The following is a 25,713-nucleotide window of genomic DNA, read 5'->3' as shown; positions in this document are numbered from 1 at the left end:
CGTGGTATTTTTTATTTATTCTCACGCTGCCATAGCGCGAATGTCCACTAGATGTCGCCAAATACATTTTTTCAGAAGTCGCTAAATAAATAAATGAATAAAGACCGAGGGGTGGTGGTGGTCAGACGGGAGGGGATTTAAAGATGGCGGAGCGCATGGCCGCACGTTTGGCCGCTCAGGAGCGGCAGATTGAGGCTCTAGGGAGGGAGATAGGCCGTCTCCGGGACGGCCTGATCACCGGCCATGTCGCCGCCGAGCTGGCGAGCAGCGCGGAGCTGGAGAACCTGCGCAGCGAGAACGAGAAACTCAAATACCGGCTGGTTCACCTCCGCCGGGGGCTGCAGGCCGAGCTGGAGCTGGAGACGGAGAGAGACCACGAGAAGAAGAGCAAAGATTCACAGGACAAACAGCAGACGGCCAGGAAGCAAACCCCAAAAGAAAGCGCACCCCAAAAGGTTGGCGCAGTTATAATTATGGAGAAGGGCTGCGCGATAGATCGCTTAGAATTGTTATCGCGGTATATTACTGGCTTTTGCATCAGCGATGTGGTATTAGGTTTCAACCTATCACAACGTCCGCTATTGTGTGCTGTGACCAATCACAGACCTTCCCGATGACACACACGGGAATTCAAGTGGTCCAAAAATAATATGGGTTAATCATAATGCACTCAAATCAAGAGCTCATCCATGTGTTTTTAGTACATTACAAGTCAGTATAATTGCAATGTGTAACCAAACATGATTGGAGAAAATCAACTGTTTTCTATGGAAGCTTTAAATGGATTTGCGTATTTTTCTGTGATAACCAGTTATTAAATTTTCATTTGTTTTCTTGAGATCTCAAGTTATATTGTTTTTATTATATGACAAATGTTTTCTCGAGATCTTGAAATCTTAAAGCCATTATCACAACCCAGTGTATGTTGCCTTGACAAAACAATGTCTATGTTGTGATAACAATATAAATAATTCAAGATCTTGAGAAAGTAACATTTGTTTTACTGTGACAAGGACCTAAATATCACAAGATCTCAAGAAATTAAATGTAAAATAACCCATTATCATGGGGAAAAAAAACATGTGAACTCGTGGCCCTTTAGGGTTTCCGTCATTTTCTCTATTTTAGCAGTATATTAATTTGTTTGCGTCATTCAGCTCTATTGTGAAGTGAGTCAGTAATGCATTAAGCTCATAAGAACGCAAATATTGCTGGGAGTGGTCAGCCGCTGCTGGTTGAATCATCTAGGATGAATATTGTTTTCTAATATTTTCCTATGTTGACATATGTAGAACGCCACGCTGCCCAAAACTCCAGACGTCCACAGTACAGCAGAGAAGAGCAAGAAGAAGGAGAAACCCAAAGGAGAAGGAGGAGCGGGGGAGGTACTTCAAAGCCTTTTCTCTCTCAGTGATGATAAGAGCTGAAAAAAGCAGCTCGTGATCCACAGCCTAAATAGATTGCACTGGTATTGCATCAGTAACATCTGCCTTCTTTACAGACTAGATTTGGTGTGTCCATATTTATACTGACCAGGGAACAGTTCGAGTTCTAACAGTAGCAGTGTTTGAATTGTGGCAGAGGTCTTGGTTCGGTGCACTGATAGCAGGGCTGCTCAGTCCTCATCCTGGACATCTAAAGATCAGATCCCTTGATCTACACTGCAAAAAATAGCACCTTGTCCAGTGAAATTATCTTAATTCTAGTCGATATATATCTAATATTTCTTATTTTGAGATGGTTGTGCACTTATTATAGGATAATTTAGCTTATTTCTATATATATTTTTTACCTGTTTTAAGTCATTTTTAAAGGAAAGTTATCTCACTGTACTGGCAAGCACATTTCTTAAAACAAGCATAATGATTTGCCAATATAGTGAAATAATATTACTTACTAAAATTACTTAAAACAAGTAAAAAATGTTGGGGAATGAGGTAAATAATCCTAAAATAAGCTCACAACAATCTCAACGGGAGAAATATTGGATTTATCGACTAGGAAGATCATTTTACTTGACAAGATACCATTTTTTGCAGTGTAGGGTAGAAAACTGATGTTGAGCATGATGAAAATGTAAAAAAGAGGCTGATCAGCTCTCATAAAGGGAATTATTTTGTCCAAAAAATTTCAAGGAAAGAACAAGGGACCCCTTCCACCCCCCACCACCACCCAAGTTCAGTTGTGTTGTCTCATATGGGAGGCCTAAGACCCTCCAGTCCCTCCTCACTTAAATTTTTCAGTTTTTGACACAATTTGAAAATGCCTGTTGCCCTTTACATTGTGTGTAAATTTCAATAAATGGACCAAAAGAAATGTCCCAAAATTACTTGGAAAAAGCTCTGGTTCCATTGACTTACATTAAAAGTAAAGAATGTTTTTTCCTTCTCCTGTAAAGTTATCATTTTGGAGGTATGAGATTTTGTTCCGACATCAGCGATATGTTCATACATGTTCCTGTACAACATTGTACAACTGCACTAATAAATCCTCCTCCTTTTAAAAAAGCTACTGTTCAGTGTTGTTGTGCATGATGAGGGCTCTGCTGAGTATGCAGGCTCCTAGTATCCAGTGGAGTCAGTGTAGCTCCAGCGGCCGATCGTTTTAGCTACATGCTAACGCACATCTTCCCCTGCCGCAGCTGAACCCATGGCCCAGCTACATCTCTGAGCGCTTGGAGCTGTACGACAGACTGAAGAAGGAGAGTGATGCCATCCTAGCCAAGCAGGCAGCAAGCAGCCAGCCCATTTCAGTCCAGCTACCTGATGGACAGAAAGTGGAGGCTCGTTCCTGGATCACCAGCCCGTACCAGCTGGCCTGCGGCATCAGGTGCGCAATCAGTGTTCTTTCCTTTAAAGGAGTCGTTTGTTGAAAACTCTGATAATTCAGCTTATCAGCCAAAACATGCTGGATGTGTGAAGTTTGCTTCTTTAGTTTTTCACTGGAGCTATAATGCTACGTAGTATCATAAGCTTTCCATTTAGCCTTGTGCAAACTGCATGCCTAAATCATCACTGCTGTGTTAAAGAGGCACTTCGGCCGAAATGAGAAACGTGCTGTAAACATTGTAAATATGTCATCGAACATCCTACGGTGGTGCCATAGTAGTGCAGAGGTTGAGATTTTCAGGTTTAAAGTCTAGGAAAGCCCCCTTCTGATGATGTCTCTTGAAGGTGGGAGGAACTAAAAGCAGTGCAGGCTTTTTTTAAGCTAATGCAGAAAGAATTCATATAGCTAACATTAATGCAGCTTCCACATTAGTGCATTCCTTTGTCGCTGTGGGGTATGATGTAGCCTAATGCATGCTAGGTATTGCAGTGAGAAGACGATGACGAGCAAAAAACAGAAAAATGGGTCAAAATTTTCAATCCTGTCAAAACAGTGAGGCTGAAATTAATGCTGCGTTGTGTAATATTAGTATTTTATTTTTTCCTCCGCTATAATGTTTACGTGACCATTTTCCAGTCTCTCTTTATCCCTTGCAGTTAAACGGGCTGCTTTTGTTACTATGTTTTAAGACAGATATATGTAAATAGCCTCTGTTCTGATTGGTTCCCCTGTATTGTGACTCATTCAGGGAGCTGTCCAGGCTGAAACACTCTTTATGACTTTAGCATGAATGGACGTGGCTGCAATGATGTAGGCTAAAAGGTAGCTATATCTAATAGTAATAGGTTTTCTTATCATCACAAACAATGAAACCGACCATTTTTGCAGTTAGTTGCCACATATAGACTGTGTGGATGGATTTGAGAGTGAATAGAAGGCTTTGAAACTTTAGCAGCTTTTACCTACTACATATGAGCCCTTTAACACACACAACATAGCAACGTTAGCATAGCTAAAAACAGTAGTACCTTTCTTGACATCTAAGTCTTGTCTGCACTTTTGTCCTTTTAGTTTTGATAATGCTGTCATACGGTGTCAGAAACTACATAAGCAAGTCTATTAGAGATTAATGAACACCAGTCAGTGCAAAACTAAAGAACTGAACATCAAACACACGTCTTGGAATAGCTGCAAAAGAAAACCGCATTCTGTGCCTTTTGTTAGAACAACAGTAATATGATTCACATTGTATTGGCATAATTCACTACACAGTAGTACATTGTGGGCAGCCTCATCACTGTTTCAGCGTTTTTTTGTTTGTTTTTTTTGTTTTTTTTTTCCTTTCTAAGTCTATTCCTTTGGTTTATGTCCCATGTGTCAAACACATGGCCCGTGGGCCAATCTTATCCAGCCTGCAGGAGTATTTTTAATTTTCTATTAATGTTAGCCTGTTTCACAATGCGCTGCACTACAGTCCCCAGCATGCACTGCAACGTTATGTTCACTCCGACTCTCCTACCCCAACTATGGGGCAGCGGTTACATCTCAGTTCCACACAATTCTGCACAATTCCACACCAGTCATATCACCAAACACACAAGCTGCATTTCAGCTGCAGTTCAACCAATATAACCCCTTAACGTTAGCTTAGCAACTCAGAAACTGAGCCTAAGTTTTAATGAACTTGTAGCAGAGAAAGGATGCCAGGTGTCAAGCAGATGATTAGGTTTAAAAGCCAAGCTCCTGGGGACATTCGAATCTAAAATATTTCAGGTATTCATGTAATATTTTAAGGTTTGCTACAACTGCCTGTATTTTACTATTGAAGTTTTTGCGCATTTTGAATAAACAATGGTCAGTTTGGGTTATAGTACAACATTAATTATTAAATGAAACAAAAACATTTTTTCTCTATCACACAGATTTAGATTTTCTAATATGTCCCTTTGACTCGTTGAGTTTGATACCCCTGTTGTGTTGGTATGCTGTTACAGTCAGGGTCTGGCCGATAACTGCGTGATCGCTCGTGTGGACGGTGACCTGTGGGATCTGGACCGTCCGCTGGAGAAGGACTGCTCTCTGGAGCTGCTGCGCTTTGACCATGAAGACGCCCAGGCTGTGAGTGTCTGATTCTGACCTTTCACTCTTAACATGGTCATCCGGTCCTGCTGTATAGTGTTTCCTGCCCCTGATATAGACTAGAGCAGTGGGTTTCAACTCCAGTCCTACCCAGCACACTTTCAGCTATTCCCAGCCCCAGTACACCTGATCCAGCTCCTGAAGAGCTTGACAATGAGCTGAACAGCTGGATCAGGTGCGCTGAGTCGCGGAACCGCATATTAAAAAATGTACATACTATTAGCAGTAATGTTGTCCTGACTATTAATATATGGCCAAGTGATTCTCTTTTATTAGGACGCTGCCCGGCAAAGATTTTGGACACCTAGGTGTTGAAAATGCTTTCAGTACTGTTGATTAGCATCTTTATCAGTTGGGATAATTTAACTCATTAAAGGCAAATAAGATTTTTTTTTTTTAGAAAACCAGTATTAAAATTAAAATTAATAATATCATAGCAGATATTTATCATTGTAAGTGAAAAGCAATGAAATTCTATTATCTTCATGAACATATAGGTGTTATAATGAATACATATTCTATTATTATTGTCATACATATTTACTGTGGTAATTTTGGCTTCTTGTTTTAAACCAAATAAACCTAGTCAGCCTGATATGTATTAATATGTTAAAAGGGTAAAAATTGTATATGTGAAAATTATAAAGAAACCAGTCAGTAAGTTACACTGTACAGTGCACCATTACTCATACAAACCTCCAAACCGCTCTGACTCAGCTATTCAATCATGCAGCCATTCTGGAGTTTAAAACAGACAAAGAAAATATGTTTTTTTTAATTATTTTAAAAAGCGATGTCTCCCAGACAGCATTAAAAATAAATAAATAAAAAATCAAAACAAAGTTAGATCTGGTTGTTGCGCTAGCAGTACTTGATCTGTATTAAATAATTTAGTTTCTATATCGTGAGGATCTTTTTTTAAACCCTGTATCACAGTAACCATAAAATAGAATTTCAGCCTGCTTTGTAGGTCCCTAAGTTTAGTCTTAAATAATTGATAAATAATTAAATTGTAATTATATTTTGCACTTCTTTATTTCATTATATTAACCAACATTTCCGAAGCCATTTCCATTCTGTCGGCGGACTGGTCACTAGGAGATCTGCAAAAAGGGGGTTTATTTTGCTTTGATCTTAATTTTGCTATGGTATGTCCAAAGTCACATCTCTCTCATTTTGCTTTCAGGTCTACTGGCACTCCAGTGCTCATATCCTGGGTGAAGCTATGGAGCGCTTCTATGGGGGCTGCCTCTGTTACGGACCACCTATTGAAAATGGTTTCTACTATGATATGTTCCTGGACGGGCAGAAGTGAGTGTAGAGGTTTTTTTCTGAAGAGAAATAACAATAAATGATGATAAAGTTTGGGCTGTATCCTGTAATATAATGCGATTTGTTTTATGGGCTGACATTGTATAAAAGAGTATGTCTGTAATTGATGATTGGCATGGTTCTGTCTCTGTTAGAGGAGTGTCGAGCACAGAGTTTGGAGATCTGGAAGCACTTTGTAAAGGCATCATGAAAGATAAACAGCCATTTGAGAGACTGGAGGTTAGCAAGGAAACACTGCTGGAGATGTTTAAGGTAAATAAACGTAGTTAAATTGGACATGCGTAATATATAGGCTTATTTTGTTATATGTGGGGGGGAAAAAAACATAATGTAATATGTTGGCTTTTGTTTCACAGTATAACATGTTCAAATGCCGTATCCTGAACGAAAAAGTGGACACGCCCACCACTACTGTGTACAGGTAAATCAGTCTGCACCTGCTGAATTTAAACAACGTGCTGCAGTGCTCAAATAAGACCTCTTTGCTATGAGATAAACAGTTGTGGTTCATAGTAGAACTGATTAGATCAGATTCATATTTGGACTATTTAGCCTCCAGATATTTTGCAGTAATGTATATTATATGTATAACTGCTTCTGATCGTCCATACTCTAGATGTGGCCCCCTCATTGACCTGTGTCGAGGTCCTCATGTGCGTCATACGGGCAAGATCAAAGCGCTGAAGATCTACAAGGTATGAGAGAGTGAATAATCACACATTACAATAATGAAAAATATCAGTTCTGTAATTCATCAGTTTCATCTTTGGCATATCTGTGCGATCAAACTCACGTCTGGTAGGAGCGTCTGTGAATTTTACTAACCCAAACTATCATCAATATCATCTTCACACTTAAAAAAGGGTTTCAAGGGTTCTTTAGTAAAGAAAATGGTTCTATATAGAACCATGTACACTTAAAGAACGCTTTGCATCGGGGAAAGCGTTCTTCAGGTTGATGGAGAATGTGCTGTAGATGGTTTTATATAGAACCTTTTTGAACATGGCTCTAATAGCACCAAAAAAGGTTCTGCTATTGTTATGATGTCAAGCTTTAACAATAGAATAACACTTTTGGTGCTATCTAGAACCCTTTTCAAAAAGATTCTATATAGAACCATCTACAGCACATTCTCCATCAACCTGAAGAACCCTTTCACAAGGCAAAGAACCCTTTAACCATGCAGATTTTCTTCACTAAAGTGCCATTGTATTCAGAGCCTTTAATAATAATAATAATAATAGAAAATAACAATAATACTAATAATTTGTGTGCATAGCAGTCCAGTAGAAATGTGGATGCACTTATTTTACATGCACATTGGAATAAACAAATGCTGCAACTGATCCATGTTCCATTTAAAGACACATTACACTGTGCTTTTGTTTTACACTACTGACTCTGCCCCAATGCAAAACACAGCTAGCGCAGAAGCATCATCCATTTCAATAATACAGCATTTAAATATGTTAATTTAAGAAAATATTTACCCTGCACAGTCACATCATTATTAAAATAATGAATTTATTTTGCATTTAATTCTTTCCAGCAGTGGTCATTTTAACACTGCTTGGTCAGTAGAGGGAGCCGTGCACAGTGCCATTAGATTGGGAGCCGCTGAATGCTGTTGCTTTATTGGCTCCCTACCGAAACATCTGCATGAATTGAGGGCGTGCTTCATGTAAATGAGGTGCTGGTAGGCTGGCGGTAGATTACATGCTCTGAAGCGGATTTGTGCTCAAATCTCCACTGTTTTTACACAACTTTAACGAATGAGGACCATTAAGCACATATTTCGAGGAACATTGTGAAATTATTATTATTATTGTTATTATTATTGTTGTTGTTGTTGTTGTTGTTGTGGCCACTTGCCCCTGTCTTCCAGAGGGGGCTTTAGAGGCGGGGTATCCAAAGCTGCGCCACCATCTCCGGCGATTTGATTTTACACCCCCAAATTCCCAAAATCCACACCAGTCTCTCTGCAGCGGGGCTTCCAGAATGTCTATTGTCCTTTTAAGATTTTTTCACACTCCGTCATGTTTGTTCTGTGGTTTTTAGAACTCGTCCACATACTGGGAAGGCCGCTCGGACATGGAGACGCTCCAGCGCATCTACGGCATCTCTTTCCCTGACAGCAAGATGCTGAAGGAGTGGGAGCGCTTTCAGGAGGAGGCCAAGAACCGAGACCACCGCAAAATTGGGAAGGTAAGAAAGAGTCAGCAAAAACCAGCCTGGCTGCTTTGGTGGTTCTATTTTAGAAGTGTTTGGTTGTAGCATCATTTTATTGCCACAGCATCAGGTTGGCAAGGATCATTTCTATCCTGTAGTCTCTTTCACTTGGCAAACTCACGGTGCAAGGAGATATGAACTCCTATAAACTGTTACAGAGTGTAACAGTACGTCAAGAAATGGTCCAATACTTTAAACCTAGCATCTGTCTGCCACATCTGTATCTGGCAATTTGGTAGTTTATTTTTTTCTCCCAGAACCAAAAATGTGTTGGCTAAAAACACAGGTACACTACAGTTCAAAAGACTGGAATTAATGTTTTCAATAAATTAAAAACAATTTGTTGCATGCAAGTTTATGAAATGATTGTAATGTATTAAAACTGCACACAAAAAAAAATTATACATCACTACAAAACTGTAAATTAAACCTAAAAAATTAAAATAAATTTTAGATCTGTTCAGAATGATGAACAGAGCTGTAGAAGATGCTAAAATGATGGAAAAAGACGTATAACATTTATTATACAGTGAATTAAGTCGCTGTATAATAGAACATATTACTGAATTCTGTGAATAAACGCTTGAAATATGGGTCTATAACAGTAATGTGAGCCTACAGTCTTTATACTCTGTGTGCTTATACTTATATCCAGAGTGGAAGCAGCAGGGTGAAATGATGGAGGGCTTCATATTTCTGTTTCCTCAATGTGGCTCAGTACTTGCAGGTCCTCTTAGACAGAATAATGAGTGTGTGGTTGTTTTACCTGTTTCCAAATCGGGAGAACAATGTTGTGGTTGGGACTAACAATGTAAAATCACATGGCCGCGCGTGATTTTCTCACCTGCTTTGAAGGGAACTGAACAAAGCAACTGCAGGCGAGTCTGAATGAGCATTTAAGGTTTTATTTTTGCTTCCAACTGATATAAAATGATCATATTTAGACTTTGGCTTATTTAGGTAAGTTTCCCAAATAGTCAGAAAGCACAAAAATATCCTAAAGTCTATAGACAGATGGGTGACAAATTAAAGGAAAAACCTGATTAACAACAAATTTGAGAGTTCAGTGGCATTAAAATCATTGGCACTGATCAACAGAGATGGAGGGAAATGTGATGGTTAGATGAGTCTTCTTGATACGTAATCTCCAGAAGTGGGAGAGTGCATGTGCAGCATGTGCCAAAAGAACGATACAGGCCTGTAAGCTACAGTGAGGGAGTCCGATGCCTCTTATGCTGTATGGGGCATTTTGTAGAGGGTAGGGTCACTGCAAGTCCATGCAAAGTTAGTATGGCTGAGCACCTGCATCCTATTCTATCCTGATGGGAGTGGTCTCTTACTGATTGACAGTGCATTCATCCACAGGGCATGACGGGTCACTGAATGGTTTGATGAGTATGAAAATGATGCAAATCATGTGTTGTGGTCACCAGCCACCAGATCTCAACCTAGTTCTCGACCATCACCATCATCAAACCACCAACTGAGGAAACAGCTTCTGGAAAGACGACGTTCCAGTCCTTCAGTACAGTTCCAGAGAAGAAGAATCTATGCCAAAATGTGTTGAAGCTGTTCTGGTGGCTCATGATTGCCCAGCACTTTTCTAACACCCAATATTTAAGTTCAATGTTTAAACATATTTATATTAAATACATGCTGTAAAATGACACTGAAAGTGAATGACACCTCAACTTGAATATACTGGCAAGGGTACGTTGGTATGCCCTGTTGGAGTCTCTTTAGCTAGCTATAAATTAGATCCCCCTCCCTTAGTTTGAATGCTATGTTTAAACTGTATCTGAATGCTGCTGCTACATCTATATCAAAATATAGCATTATTATAAATAACTCTTAAATAGCCAGTTATCCAGTAGCCAGCTAAATAGCCAGTTACCTTTTACTTTCCATGTAGCACTTTATTTTGATTTCTCATTCTTTTCGAATCATTATTTATGTACTTAAAGCTGTAAGGTGTCTTTTTTGTGTTAAAATTGAAAATAGCAGTACTGAGTCAAGAGAAAAATGCCAAACATGATGCAGGTGCTTCTGCGAGTCCCTCTGTAAAGCCTGAAATAATAATTCAAAAGTCAGAGACGTCATTATATTAATGTGAAATTAGAGCCTCAGAGAAAAAGTGTGACACGATGTTTGTCTCAAATGCAAAATCAACAATAAAATGATGACAATATGATGACAACATATGATAATTGAACTCTTTCAACACTCTTTCAACGTGCTTACAATCTTCAGATTCATCCACTTGGGGAAGGGGTGCGAAGCACAACCCATTACAAAATGTTCTTCTGCACATTGCATGCAATTGCACAGTTCCACCAGAGAGGTCTCCAAATCCCCAGAAATGCAGCTTTACCAGAGCCGGTTTATAAGGAGCCTGGCCACTTCCTATTTCCCCCGTTATATCAAAAAACAGGATTACTAAAGAGCAGAGGGCGCCTGCAAGGAATTTTCTCAATGAATGGGAGTAAATGGCGCTCAACGGCTAAAAACGAAAAGCTAAAATAGTTTCTAATCACTTGCCCAAAACGTTTCTTTAATTTTAGAAAGTAGAAGGATGTACTGATTGGTTGGCGAGCGGAGCAGCTTTTCGGTGTTCAGGAAATGATTGCATTCTTTTACATTTAAAATGTTTAAGCATTTATAAACTATGATTTTGCTCAAATGCTCCATGTCAACCCATTCATTTTGGATTTGCTCGGGAGTGCCCTCTAGCATTTGAGAAACCCGGAAGACATGGCAGAGTGGTAATTCTCTTTACAAGTTCTCTGGCTTTACAGTGCAAGTTTGGCCCATTAAAGAGCAAATAATGTTATTTATTTTTCAAATTTTGCTAATGTAAAGTTCTGGAAATGTGCTTGACTGTTCCAGGTGTTCATTTAATCCAGGCAGTGTGAGCTTTGGTTTAAAATTGGTCAAAATTGGCCAATAAGCCAACTTTGTTGTAAAGAAATTGGAATCAGCCAAAAACAATTATGATCAGTGCATCTGTGATTTGCACTGTCAAAGTAGAAAGGTAATATCATGTCACACATATAATCAGTGTTATATGAAAATCTCATAACATTTTATTTCATTGTTTTATTTTTAACACCATTTGAAAACACAGGCTGGACCAAAATTACTTGGGGAGAAACCTCTTTACATTATCTTATATTAAAATGGTCTTTTTTGCCTTCTCCAATATTTCCATTTCAGAGATATGAGAAATGATAAGCGCATAAATGCTGTAAAGGTACATGAACACTTGTGAAATGCATAGAGCAAGTCTTCACTCTTTCTATCCGTCTCGGTGAAGAAGGGAGATGAGAAGCGAAGACTCCTGCTTATGTCAGATTCTCAATTAAAGTGTGATCGATATCCTCCGCCGTTCCCGTGACGACCAGCTGGTTCTTCAAGAGAAGACTTCCTGTTCTCTTTCTCTCTCTCTCTCTCGCTCTTCTCTCAGTAGGATATGTAGCTGATTGCCTCCTAATTAGACCAAAGAAGCTATACGGGGGGCACTTTTAACTGATTCTATTTTCAGTCGCGTACATCTTAAAACAAGAGAACTGAAGACCACTGTGAGCCGTATGATTTGCTCAGTCGTGTCCTGGCCCGGTGACACACGTTAGGAGTTTTTTTTGAGTTAGAAGGGTCTGAGAACAGTTTGTCTTGTGAGTTGAGAGCAGATTTGATGCCATGTGTCACCTCGATTCCCTGTGGAGATGGAAAACTTCAGCCCCACATGTCCTCCTCCTACTGAGAACATGAGTGGTCGTTATGTCCACTTTCTTCCTTTATTTCTCTTATTTTCCATGCTCTCTTGATATTTTCCAGGATCAGGAGCTGTTCTTCTTCCATGATCTGAGTCCAGGCAGCTGTTTTTTCCTCCCGCGTGGGGCCTACATCTACAACACACTCACCGAGTTCATCAGGGTAAGCCTCTTCCTTTGTGATTTAAAGAGTAACTACACCCTACTATTTTCAGCTGCTCCACCCCTGGCACAATTTGAAAATGCTCAAAAAGGGGAGGGGCACACTGGGAGGGCCACTGCAGTGATGTTTGGGTTTGGAGGTGGGGCTGCGAGGGAAACCAGGTGGGCTGGGCTGCTGTGTTTTTAGAGCTAGCGTACGTTGGCTACCAGAAAATATGGGGAGTGACTGAATCGGCACTTTTGCAGCTGAGAGTCTTACGAGGTTGGCGATTTTTCTACACCACCATCCCCATCTTGGATGAGGGAAGGTGTTTCTGATCAGGTAGCGCGTCTTGAGCCATAACAGTGGCTCATTCCGATTACAGATCAAGACTGAGGTGTTTATATGAACACTCTATTCAACAATCTGATAAATCTTCATTTATATGCTCACTACAAGTAATCCGATCCAAAATGACGCGCATGCATGGAGTACCGCTTAGAGTAAACGTTACCATGACAACCAGCATCACGTGAGTCCAGTCAGAGTGAGATGAGCAGCAGTGAGCAGCGCTTGTGTTTTTAATTGCTTTAAAATGATGTCAGACTCAGGAAAACGTCCTTCACATGTCCTTATTAAAGAAGGCCGAGAGGAAGACATCGTGTTCTGAGACACATAAGATGGACGTCCGTCCCACCGCCGTCTTTTAAAGATCAGAGCATAAACTTCGTCGCCACTGCAGACCAGTTTCTGCTCCGCCATGTTGAACGTTGTGAACTTTTGCCAGAGCCGGTTTGAGTTCTGTGCTTTTGATATGATGCGACCCACATGATCAAAACGTACTTACATGTTCCGACTGGAAATGTAATCCGATACAGGCGTTTACATGGCTATTATTCTTCTATTTAATGGATTATTTACAGAATTACCCACCTCGTTCAATAGAAATTGTATTCCGAAAACCCTCAATCAGACTAGACTATTCCGATTGAGGTGTTTACATGGACGTATTCTATTCTGATTGAGCTATTAGTCGGATTATTAACGGATTATCAGGCTGCATGTAAATGTGGCTGGTATGAGCCACGGACTCAAGCCACCGCAGAGTTAACATTGTGCCAGAAAATGATTAGCAGCGAGCGGCAGAGGCGCCGGACGGTAGAACAATCCCTAAAACCCCGACAGCTAGCTTCTAATTATCTGTTCAGCATGTCCATATTCGATATAACCCGAGTCCTGATTTCTTAGATGCACTGGATTCCGAATGAAGTGGATTTCTTTGAACTCTAAGTTTGAGTTTGACGTCAAGGTCGCAGACTGTATCACCAGTCAGCCAGGGTTTCCTGCAATGGCCCTAAATCCTTATGTTCTGCAAGCTGTTCATGGCACTTACCAGTGTCACGTTCCCCTGTATAAACCGAACCCTGGGGTGTGTGACTCACTGAACAGAAATCAACGGCAAGCAGCACTGGAACTACGGAACGCAGGAAAAGTTAGAGAAAGGCTGTACGGACGAAAGGTTGACACAATCAGTAACTTTGGCCATTTAATGTTAAGGTCTCCCGAACCGTTTCGCTGTCTGTAGTTCCAGTGTTGCTTGCGGTTGATTTCTGTTCAGTGAGTTGCGCGCCCGAGTTTGATTTGTGAAGAAAAACGTGAATCCTCACTGAAACGGTCCTTCGGGTTACCTAGTCATATATTGAACATTATCAATCTTTATTACAAACTAAGCTGAGATTAACTGGGTTGTTTACAGTATTTGGTACAGACAGCTGGCATATCGCAGCCTTGCGATAGTGTTATCTCCTCGCTCCTGTGCATTCATGTTTATAAGCGCAGCATGAGTAGGGCATCATAAGGGCGTGGTAATGATGTTTGACTGATTTGCATACTGTGACGTATCATGGTACTTCGGTACGAAGTCACATCATCTGCGGCTATAGCAGATTTTAACCAGAGGGGCGCTGCAGAGGTGGAACTGACCACAATAAAAATTATATTTTTACAGTTTGGAAGAATGTGTTCATTTTAAGCAAGGCTGGTATATTTTATTATTACAGGGCAGTGCATTTTAGCACTTGGGGTGGAGTCACTGTTTAAAAAAAAAAACACCAATGGAGTGGCTGTAATATCATTCAGAGTGGTTTGATGTGAGACAGTTCATTGTAGGAGAACTAAACTTTCTTTACACTGGTGGTGACAGAGACCAGGGGTCACAATGTCCTACAAGACACACACATTTACCATCCAAGATCACCAGTGAACCTGCACGTGTCTTCTGAGGTTTTATATGCAGTGTTAATATAGTGGTAGATATAAAAAATGTTTTCTTTCAGTACTGTTTTACCTGCGTGTACCTCTCAGCCATTAGTGGCTTTGAAGAGAAAAGACAGTGTCTGAGGCACTAGTTAACATATTCGTGATCATTTCATGTCATGACTTTCTGTGAGGGAGCTTTTAGGAGACATTAAGTTCTGTAGACGTCTGGTTCCCATCACCACCACAGCAATTCTGGTTTGGTAAGTTTCTCTAGAGCTGAGGATTTGACATCAGACCCCTCTGAATGACTTCGTTTACATCCTTTTAATTATGTAATTATTTAATTTAATTTCCCTCTAAAGTTAACTGCACATTTTTCCACCAAACAAGTCAGGAAACATTGTGATTGGCCAGTTTTAAGTACTCCAACAATATGGACGAGCACTGCCCCTACAAAGCCATGTAGTATGTAATTTATCACACCCCTATGTCACTTAAGCCAGAGGTGCTTTAAAGTGACCATTTAAATTGATAAAAAATGTTATCAATCAGGGAATATGGGAATTTATTTTGCACTGGAGCTACAATGCTAATATACACCGATCAGGCATAACATTGACCACCTCCTTGTTTCTACGCTCATTGTCCATTTTATCAGCTCCACTTACTATATAGGTGCACTTTGTAGTTCTACAGTTACAGACTGTAGTCCATCTGTTTCTCTGCATACTTTGTTAGCCCCCTTTTACCCTGTTCTTCAGTGGTCAGGACCCCCATGGACCCTCACAGAGCAGGTACTATTTGAGTGGTGGATCATTCTCAGCACTGCAGTAACACTGACGTGGTGGTGGTGTGTTAGTGTGTGTTGTGCTGGTCTGAGTGGATCAGACACAGCAGTGCTGCTGGAGTTTTTAAACACCTCAGTGTCACTGCTGGACTGAGAATAGTCCACCAACCAAAAATATCCAGCCAACAGCGTCCTGTGGGCAGCGTCCTGTGACCACTGATGAAGGACTAGAGGATGACCAACACAAACTGTGCAGCAGCAGATGAGCTATCATCTCTGACTTTGCATCTACAAGGTGGACTGACAAGGTAGGAGTGTCTAATAGAGTGGACAGTGAGTGGACACAGTGTTTAAAAACTCCAGCAGCACTGCTGTGTCTGATCCACTCAGACCAGTGCAACACACTAACACACCACCACCACACCAGCGTTACTGACCACTGAAGAACAGGGTAAAAGGGGGCTAACAAAGTATCAGAGAAACAGATGGACTACAGTCTGTAACTGTAGAACTACAAAGTGCACCTATATAGTAAGTGGAGCTGATAAAGTGGACAATGAGCGTAGAAACAAGGAGGTGGTCACAATGTCATGCCTGATCAGTATAGATATGTAATGGAGGCTTATACCTCATCAACTACCATTTATATAACTGCATGCCTGAATCGTGACACTAATAGACTTGTTTATGTGGTTTGTAACACTGTATGACACACTGTTATCTATAAACATGGGCGAATGATTTGGTGTGTGGTGATTTAGATATGCAGTCTCCACATTAATTTGTGGGGTACCCTGCCAGCTACATTAGCCTTGTAGCTGTAGCCCAGTGTACAACTAAAGAAACAAAATTCAGCCCTGAAACATGACTTGGTTTATTGACTACATTTTGGGGTAAGGAGAAAACTTTCAAAGTTACACTGTCAAAGATTTGCTATAATTCAGCTATTTATCTGGCTGTGCTCTCTGTGCAGGAGGAGTACTGGAGGAGAGGCTTTCAGGAGGTGGCGTCGCCTAACATCTACAACAGCAAGCTGTGGGAAACGTCAGGCCACTGGCAGCACTACAGTGAAAATATGTTCTCCTTTCCCGTGGAACAGGACGTCTTTGCCCTAAAGCCCATGAACTGCCCTGGACACTGGTATGTACACACAGTAGAAATGATGAATTGAGGAAAGGCCTTGGTTTCCAAAAGCATCCCAACACAAAGATGACCGTAAGGATGTAAAGAGAATAACCCTCTGAACCCTGAAATTGTCTAGTAGTTGCAACAGCAAATAATCTTTCCTTTTTTCTTATTAATTAACTTCATGTATATTGTTATCAAGGTATTTCACTAAAATATTTCATATGATTTTTTTCTTTTTTTTGTTCCATATTGCCCAGCTGTGCTTATTACTACTATACAGTTCTCTGACCTGGATGACGTAAAAGCCTTCAAAGTTGATGCTTTAGATTTATTTCAGCCTTGGCATAGTTTTAGGGAATTAGGCCCATGTCATTTTTTTTTTATTTTAAATTGAGGTGTCACAGTTCAGTACCATGCTTTGACCAGTTGTCTGCTTTATATAATATAAATGTTTTTATATTAATAGTCTTGGAATAAGTAAGTCCCCAACTTTTATAATGCATATTACCGTACATTTGCTGTCATGTTCCAGGGCATAGTTTATGTGAAATGTGTTATTAGAGAAATAAGCTATCTAGAATCTGCTGGATTCTAGTGCTTTCCCTCACTCTTGTTTCTCTCTTTCCCAGCCTGATGTTTAGCCACAGGCCACGTTCTTGGCGGGAACTGCCTCTGAGGCTGGCGGACTTTGGTGTGCTGCATCGTAACGAGCTCTCAGGAACACTCACTGGACTCACCAGAGTTCGCCGGTTCCAGCAAGATGACGCTCACATCTTCTGCACTATGGAGCAGGTTTGTCAGTCATAGCATAATGCTCTAGAATTTTAATTTTGAAGTTATTTTGTTCTTCTGTTTTTTTGGAATTAAGTCAGAAACAGGAATGGAATACACACATAAATGTTCTGACTGTGAAGAGTACAAACATTTTCATTTGCAAGTACACTTAATACAATTAATACAATTAATACACCCCCCCCCCACTCTTACAAAAGTCTCTTCTTATTAAAGAACTGGGTTATGTACAGCACAGCAGTTGCTAATACAGATAATAAATTACATGCACACAGCTGTGTAATCTCTATAGAAAAGAATTGCCAGTAGAGTGAGACTCTCTGGAGCAGGTCATACAAACCTGAGACTGCCATATGCCACACCAGCTAGAGTAGTGTAAAGCTCCCCAGCACTGAACATGTTTTTGGAGTGATGAAGCTTCCTTGGGATCAGCTGGAGTGATAAAGTGCACGTAAAAACTGTTGGGAATAGTTGGAGTGATGAACTTTCATTGACTACATTTGGGAAGAGTCAGAGTGATGAACCTTCATTGACCACATTTGGGATGAGTTGGAGTGATGAACCTTCACTGACCACATTTGGGATGAGTTGGAGTGATGAAGCTCCATTGACCACATTTGGGATGAGTTGGAGTGATGAACCTTCATTGACCACATTTGGGATGAGTTGGAGTGATGAAGCTCCATTGACCACATTTGGGATGAGTTGGAGTGATGAACCTTCATTGACCACATTTGGGATGAGTTGGAGTGATGAAGCTCCATCGACCACATTTGGGATGAGTTGGAGTGATGAAGCTCCATCGACCACATTTGGGATGAGTTGGAGTGATGAACCTTCCTTGACCACATTTGGGATGAGTTGGAGTGATGAACCTTCATTGACCACTACCAGGTCAATCGAAGTGATGAAGTTCCATTAACCAGATTTGGGATGAGTTGGAGGGATGAAGCTTTACTGAACACTTTTGTGTAAATTGGGGTGCTGAAGCTCCAAAGATTACCTTTCAGATGAGTTGGAGGGATGAAGCTCTGTTGACCACATTTGGGATGAGTTGGAGTGGCATTTGTGATCCAGAACTAATCATCCAATATCAGTACCTGACCTCAGTATTGCTGTTGTGTCTGAATGCAATCAGATTCTCACAGCAGTGTTTCAACATCTAGTGTCATTAATTAATTGTCCCTATTAATTCCCCAATGTTGGATGAGCGGGTGTGGATACATTCAGACTTTCAGACAGCACATATCTACATAAGAACTGTGTAATAACGGCTCACACTGGGGGGGAAAAGGCATTTTTGAATCATCGTTTCTATTCTTTTCTTCCAGATTGAGTCAGAGATGAAGGGTTGTCTGGACTTCCTGCGCTGCGTCTATGATGTTTTTGGCTTCTCCTTCCAGCTGCACCTCTCCACCCGCCCAGAGAAATACCTGGGTGACATCGCTTTCTGGAACCAGGCTGAAAAGGTTATCATCACTTCAGGTTCTGTTGTAAAATACATATAATTCACTCTCTTAACTGTCACAGAAAAACACTTATTGCTTTTTCTGTGTATTTTGCAGCAACTTGAGAACAGTCTGAATGAGTTTGGCGAGCCATGGAAACTGAACCCAGGGGACGGAGCATTTTATGGGCCAAAGGTTAGTCCTCCATGAAGATACAATTATGAATCAAAAATTTGCAGTACAGTCTAAAGCATATACTGATATTTTTAAAATTTGTCATTTTACAGATTGACATCAAGATTAAGGATGCCATCGGGCGTTATCACCAATGTGCCACCATCCAGCTGGACTTCCAGCTGCCTATTCGATTTGACTTGACATATGTGGGGTGAGGATGTGTTTACGATCTTCCCCATCCACAGTATTACTCACATTACATTAGATCTGGTCCCTTTTTCGCATTTTGCATGTTTTCTATCAAATTGTATTCTCACTAATAAACACTGTCATTCTGTTTCCTTACAGGAAAGACGGAGATGACAAACCCAGGCCGGTCATTATCCACCGTGCTATCCTGGGCTCAGTAGAGAGGATGATTGCCATCCTCACAGAAAACTATGCTGGGAAATGGTACGTCATTATAATAATAATAATAAACTTTATTCATATAGCATATATTTCATACACTTAAAAAATAAATGTAAAAGTGACAAAGGTTATGTGCACCAAAAGTAAGGGTACTAATAAAAGCTAGTTAAATGATAAAGCGAAGCGTGTTCTTAGCTATATTTTTGTAAATCAGTGATGAATGTTTATTGATAATGTGTTCCAGATCCTTGTTGAATACAACCAAAGGGCTGCTTCAGCACTCATTTCAATTCAAATATCAATTATCAGGCATTCATAGGGGTTTAAATCTACATATATGAAGAGATTTAAAACCAATTAATGCAGCTTAAGTTCCAAAGCAAGCAGGCAGCCAGTGGTGTGATGCTAAAACTGATCTAGTATGAACTCAGTAGTGGGTGTTAATTTTTGCTGCTGTATTTTGCACAAACTGCAGCTTGTTTGTTGCAGACATTACGAAAGTAAATACAAAAAGTAGTTATGCAGTGTAACTTACATAATGATGGACTATGCCTTGTCCAGTACAGGACTGCAATGTACATGAACTAGCTAGTATGACTATGGAACGTCCGTAGACATGACCTCATTTTTCTCACGGCTCTTTTGTTCTTTCCTCAGGCCACTGTGGTTATCACCTCGTCAGGTGATGTTAGTGCCCGTTAATCCGTCCCTTGAAGAATACGCCAAAAAGGTAGGCTACTTTAACCACGGTCCAATCAGACTTTGTTTTATTGTGTCCGAGAACAACGTGGGCCAGGTTCCCAGACGTGGATTACACCTAATCTTGGATTGAGTTAGTGAGGATTCTCCAGTGGAAATCCTTTTTAGTCTGATCTGTGTCCAGGGGTAATGTTTTAGAATGCGCAGATGTAGCATTTCTTTTATTAAATGACCCCCTTAGAGGGCCCATATTATGGAAAATCAAATTTCCTTTGCTTTTTTGAAATAAAGTTTGTTGTAATATGTAAACATTGTTAAAGTTTCAAAACCATTCACTCTCTGCTCCGGTCATATATACAGTCAATATATGCAGATGAAAACGAATTGTTTTTGTGATGTCACACATGTTTAGCCCTGCCCATTCACACTGAAATTATAAGGAGTGTTTAAGCCTGAACTGCTCACTACAGGGCAGCCAATCAGAACAAAGCAATTTACATATATCGTTCTTAAAAAAAACAGTAATAAAACAGCCTTATTGATGTTGAGGGATGAGGACAGATTGGAATTTTGTCATGTACAAATGAAATATGACCATTTTTGGTACATAGAACAACACAAATGTTATGACCTCAGGGATAAAGACAATAGAAGAAAAATGTAGAAAATGGACCCTTAAAGGGTGTAAAGACCCCAATTGCCTTGGGGTGGATCTTACAAGAAGTGCTGGAGGGTAGTGTAGTTTTAAAATTCAAAATATATTTAAAATAAGTTGAAAATTTCAGTTGAAAAATGTATATTAAAGCAATTGTTTGGCAAAAAAGCAAGAAAAAAATTAAACGCATGTATGTTTGGTGTCTGAAATTTGCATCTTTAGTTTTGCACTGGAGCTACAAGGCTCATGTAGCTACTAAGTAATGGAAGCTTCCACCCCACCAACTTGTCAGGTCATATCAAACAGACTTGCTGATGTGTTTTCTGACACTGTATGATTGTTATCTATTTTAAAATTGTATAATAATGACTTATGTAACTTTTTACATTCTGATTAATGCAGTGAATCAGGCAAGGACACCCTGATTTCTAAATTGCTGCTCTTACTGTCAGATGCTTGATTAATCTGGGCCCAGATGTTTTGTGGCTGGCTGTTCTATGACTCACTGCAGAAGCGTCTGTTCCTCCGCAGGTGTGTAAGCAGTTTGTGGAGGCGGGCTTCATGGCGGACGCAGACCTCGACTCTGGTTGCCTTCTGAACAAAAAAATTCGCAATGCTCAGCTAGCTCAGTACAACTTCATTCTGGGTAAGGAAAGATCAGATATGCTGTGTGTGCATGGTTACGCAGAAGGTGTCTGTGATTGGCTGTTGTGTCTGTGTCATTTCTTTGGTGTCCAGCATCATTCCATGAGATTCTGGGAAAGATTCCATTGGATTTGCATGTTCTGTGGAAAATGAGTACCAATATACACGGATCAGCCATAACATTAGATCAGACACAGCACTGCTGCTGGAGATTTTAAACACCTCAGTGTGGCTGCTGGACTGAGAATAGTCCACCAACCAAAAACATCCAGCCAACAGCGTCCTGTGGGCAGCATCCTGTGACCACTGATGAAGGACTAGAGGATGACCAACACAAACTGTGCAGCAGCAGATGAGCTATCGTCTCTGACTTTACACCTACAAAGTGGACTGATAAGGTAGGAGTGGACACAGTGTTTAAAAACTCCAGCAGCACTGCTGGGTCTGATCCAATGAGCGTAGAAACAAGGAGGTGGTCATAATGTTATGCCTGATCTGTGTATATCATTAGGCTATATTAAAGGGGAATTCTGCCAGTTTTTCAAATTTCAGAATTCCTTAATGGTTCATTGTAGAGAAACTAATTGACTCTGATTTCTTTACAGTGGTGGTGATAGGAACCAGGGGTCATGATGTCTACAAGGCAAATTTATTTGTATATCCAAAACCGCCAATGAAGCGGAGTTCATTAGTCTGAGGCTCTGAGTGTTTATAGGCAGTGTTGATAATGGTAGAATAGTGTTACAGACATAAAAACAAAAACGTTTTCTTTACTAGCCTATCCTACGACATCGTTTTAGGGCCGCTGTTAAAAAAATAAATAAATAAAAGAATAATAGACTTTGACAATAAAGTCGTAATATTTTGAGAATAAAGTTGTATTTTTTAGAATAAAATCGTAATATTTCGAAAATAAAGTTAAAATATTTAGATAATAAAGTCGTAAAGTTACAGGAATAATATTGTAATAATAATTTCAATAATATAATGATATTTCGAGGCAAACCCTTCAGCTACAATAGTGCAGCTTTGCGTGGTAATGTCCCACTTTAATGTCGTAATTATATGACTATCAAAATATTATGACTTTATTCTCAAAATATTAGTTTTATTCTCGAAATATTGACTTTATTCTCAAAATATCTTTTTATCTCAAAATATTACGACTTTGTTCTCAAAATATTGCAATACTCTTGAAATATTATGACTTTTTATCTCAAAATATCATGACTTTATTCTCACAGTTTACTATTTTTAATGTTGAATGTTTTCATGAACTGAATTCAGAGCGTTAGATGAGGGTAAACGCTAATCTCTGCAGCACTTTGGCCTAGAAGGTCTCTAGTTTGACATGAGACATATGTCAGGCATCAGACAGTATCCATTTAATGTAATTACTTTGTGATTTAGCATTTCACATCCAACCACTCTGAATAACTTTACAATTTAATTTGCAGAAATTTAGAAAAATGGGTGGAATTCCCCTTTAAATCAAGTCCACTGTATGTGTGCTTCCAACACCTGCTTACATTCTGTCACTGTGAATGAATCTCCGGCGCATTTCCAAGAGAAGCGTGCAGTGCTGTTATGCCAGCTGTTGCTTCTTGTAGAGTGGCCACAGTGACTAACGTGGGCATCGTTATGTGTAATTCTTCGTCTTGATGTTGTCTTTGGCAGTGGTGGGTGAGAAGGAGAAGATGACTAACAGCGTCAATGTGCGCACGAGGGATAACAAGGTCCACGGGGAACTGACAGTGCCGGAGGTTCTGGCCCGGCTCACTCTACTCAAGCAGTCCCGGTGCAAGAACGCAGAGGAGGTTTTCTGAAGGAGATGAAGGCCTGATCCCAGTTCAGAGAAAGCAGAGGAAATCTGTAATGAAGGGCTGTGTAGTTACTGTATGAGGGTGACCATTAACGTAATAGCATCATCTATGTCTGTACCATTTAGACAGTAGTTTCAATGTGTTTACCTCTACTTAGACCTGAAATCCTGTTGATGTAAAACATGCTTATCGCTGTCAGTACAAAACCTCATATCTCCATTTTTGTCGTTTTTCGGTTTTTGACATAATTTGAAAGTACCCATTGTCTGTTACATTGTTTATAAATTTCATGATGAATGGACCAAAAAAAATGACCCAAAATTACTTGGAAATACGTCTGGTTCCATTGACTTACATTGAAAGTAGAGTATGTTTTTTCCTTCTCCTGTAAAGTTACCATTTGGAGATACAAGGTTTTGTTCCAACAACAGCGATATGATGATGTCTATGGGACAGTTGCTGAATTCTGTGAGTAAACATTTGAAATATGATTATAATTCGAAACTGCAAACATTAGATTCTAATAATACAGGTGCTGGTATGAGACCGACATGAGAACATCTTACCAAAGCTGCTCTTATGAATTTGAACCAGCTTTCAAACACTGGAGCAGCTCAGTAAAGCACCTCCTGTTATTATTCGCTTCTCCTAAAGGTTTCTGGTATCTGTGTGCAAACTAATAATAATCTGGTAACATATTTCCACAAAGACACACAATGGAAAGCACAAATATGAAAAATGACAGCTAATTTCCAAACACCTTTCATAAAAATACCCTAAGAAAATGCATGTTGTAAATGTTCAGCAGCTGCCCATTGACTTCTATTATAAATGTGTTTCAAGTCAACATTTCTCTTTATTTTCTATATACAGAAAAAATATTGAAATGATTTGACTGTGGTGATCGAATGTGCACTACAAATGGGGCAAATAATCATGAGGTTGACAAACTCAATTCCTTTAAACGCGTTGAAAAACAGCACTTTTGGTTTTTTCACAATCTTCAATGGGAGACAATAGAGGAAATGAGCAGAAGGATATTTTTCTTTGAGCTGGGATCAGGTTCAACAGAGCTTTTGTCAGTTAAGGCAGAAAAGGACACGGGGAAAAAGGAAAGAAGGAAATGTTTGTAATGGAAAGTGCTCTATAAAGGAAATGACAGCATTAGAAGAGGGCAGTTCATGACAGGACTGAGATCATATGAAATGTCTTTGTGTAACGCCAAGGCAGAATCTTTTTTTCAGTGCATATCAAATCACTACGGTTCAGTAGACGAGTGGGAGAACAGGCTGAAAGAGGCGACATTTGGCTTGAGCAAATGTCTTCGCTGCAATGTGATGCAATTTTTTTGTGACATGCTATAAATGTTTGCAAGTAAGAACGCATACAGTGACGGCGTACAGTCTGTCTGTTATTATGAAACTTGAGTGTTCCAGTAGAGGGAGAGTTTAAGTGATGTCATGTAATGGGAATATGTAAAGTGAATTAAAAGTCCTGGTAATTATGAAGAATAAAAGCCTTTTCAGTGATACATATGTGTCTATATCCATATTTATCTGTGCACCGTATTCATCTGTGTGCGCCTGTGAGAGACCTCAAATATTGTTATTAAATCATAGAAGAGTGACCACATCTAATCTCATATCTAAGTACCAGCCAAAACTGTTCTAATACTGCCTATCGCACAATAGAGTGATGTAAATAACTCAAGATCTCAGGATCTCTTTCTTAGAAAGGCTTCCATAAAAAAGACCTTTAAGAATTTTCTTTCTTGTGACACTTTTGTGAACCTGGCTGTAGGATTTCTGGTCACTGTTAAATCCCTATGTTGGTTGGTAAGTTGGAAATTCCAGCATCCTGACACCACTAGGGTGAGAAGATGCACTGAAAAGTAGTTCTTCTCCTTCACACTGATTTTCTACTATAATTTCTTTCACCTTTTCACCTTCAGGATCACATAAGGCTTCATAAAAAGATGAATATTGAGTTTACAGCTTAATAATGAGATTCCATCTCATGATTGACTTAGTACCTCTGTTTGAATTTGCTATCTCATAATTATGACTTAGTACCTCATAATGACGACTTACTATTTCACAATTATGGCTTCCAATCTTACAATTACAACTTACCATCTCATAATAATAACTTAGCGTCTCATAAGTATAATTTTACATAGTTATGAATTACTTTCTCATAATTATGACCTAAGATCTCATAATTATGACTTGGTCTCTCAGATTTATGACTTTTTCATAATTATAACTTAGCATCTCAATTATGGCTTAGCATCTCATAATTATCACTTACCCTTTCAATATTATGACTTAGTATTTCATAGTTGCGACTTACTTTCTCATAATTTTGACTTAGTATCTCATAATTATCACTTACCTTCTCATAATTGTGACTTAATATCTAATAGTTATGACTTACTTTCTCATAATT

General features: G+C 39.6%; 1 protein-coding gene across 1 annotated transcript; it reads left to right on the top strand.

The window, feature by feature from the left end:
• Nucleotides 1-124: 124 nt before the first annotated feature.
• On the top strand, nt 125-24,796 carry tars3 (threonyl-tRNA synthetase 3). Its single transcript, XM_036585175.1, has 19 exons — nt 125-455; nt 1,293-1,385; nt 2,642-2,829; nt 4,824-4,947; nt 6,155-6,279; nt 6,435-6,552; nt 6,657-6,721; nt 6,917-6,995; nt 8,359-8,505; nt 12,364-12,462; nt 16,461-16,627; nt 17,245-17,407; nt 18,739-18,876; nt 18,973-19,050; nt 19,143-19,243; nt 19,381-19,485; nt 20,101-20,173; nt 21,329-21,443; nt 23,120-24,796. Exons 1-19 carry the CDS (start codon nt 144-146, stop codon nt 23,266-23,268), a joined length of 2,439 nt encoding a protein of 812 aa, XP_036441068.1. The 5' UTR covers nt 125-143; the 3' UTR covers nt 23,269-24,796.
• Nucleotides 24,797-25,713: the final 917 nt, after the last annotated feature.

Source organism: Colossoma macropomum, unplaced genomic scaffold (genome assembly GCF_904425465.1).
Source record: "Colossoma macropomum unplaced genomic scaffold, Colossoma_macropomum, whole genome shotgun sequence".
Classification (NCBI taxonomy): Eukaryota; Metazoa; Chordata; class Actinopteri; order Characiformes; family Serrasalmidae; genus Colossoma; species Colossoma macropomum.
The sequence above is the reverse complement of the archived record's forward strand: the minus strand, read 5'-3'. Positions and strand labels throughout refer to the sequence as shown.

Bases quoted from the DNA above. Each gene is read 5' to 3' on its own strand.
- tars3 (XM_036585175.1), top strand. From the start codon at position 144: ATGGCGGAGCGCATGGCCGCACGTTTGGCCGCTCAGGAGCGGCAGATT. The intron at 6,722-6,916 runs GTAAATCAGTCT...TCCATACTCTAG, and splicing joins CCCACCACTACTGTGTACAG to ATGTGGCCCCCTCATTGACC. The intron at 21,444-23,119 runs GTAAGGAAAGAT...TGTCTTTGGCAG, and splicing joins TCAGTACAACTTCATTCTGG to TGGTGGGTGAGAAGGAGAAG.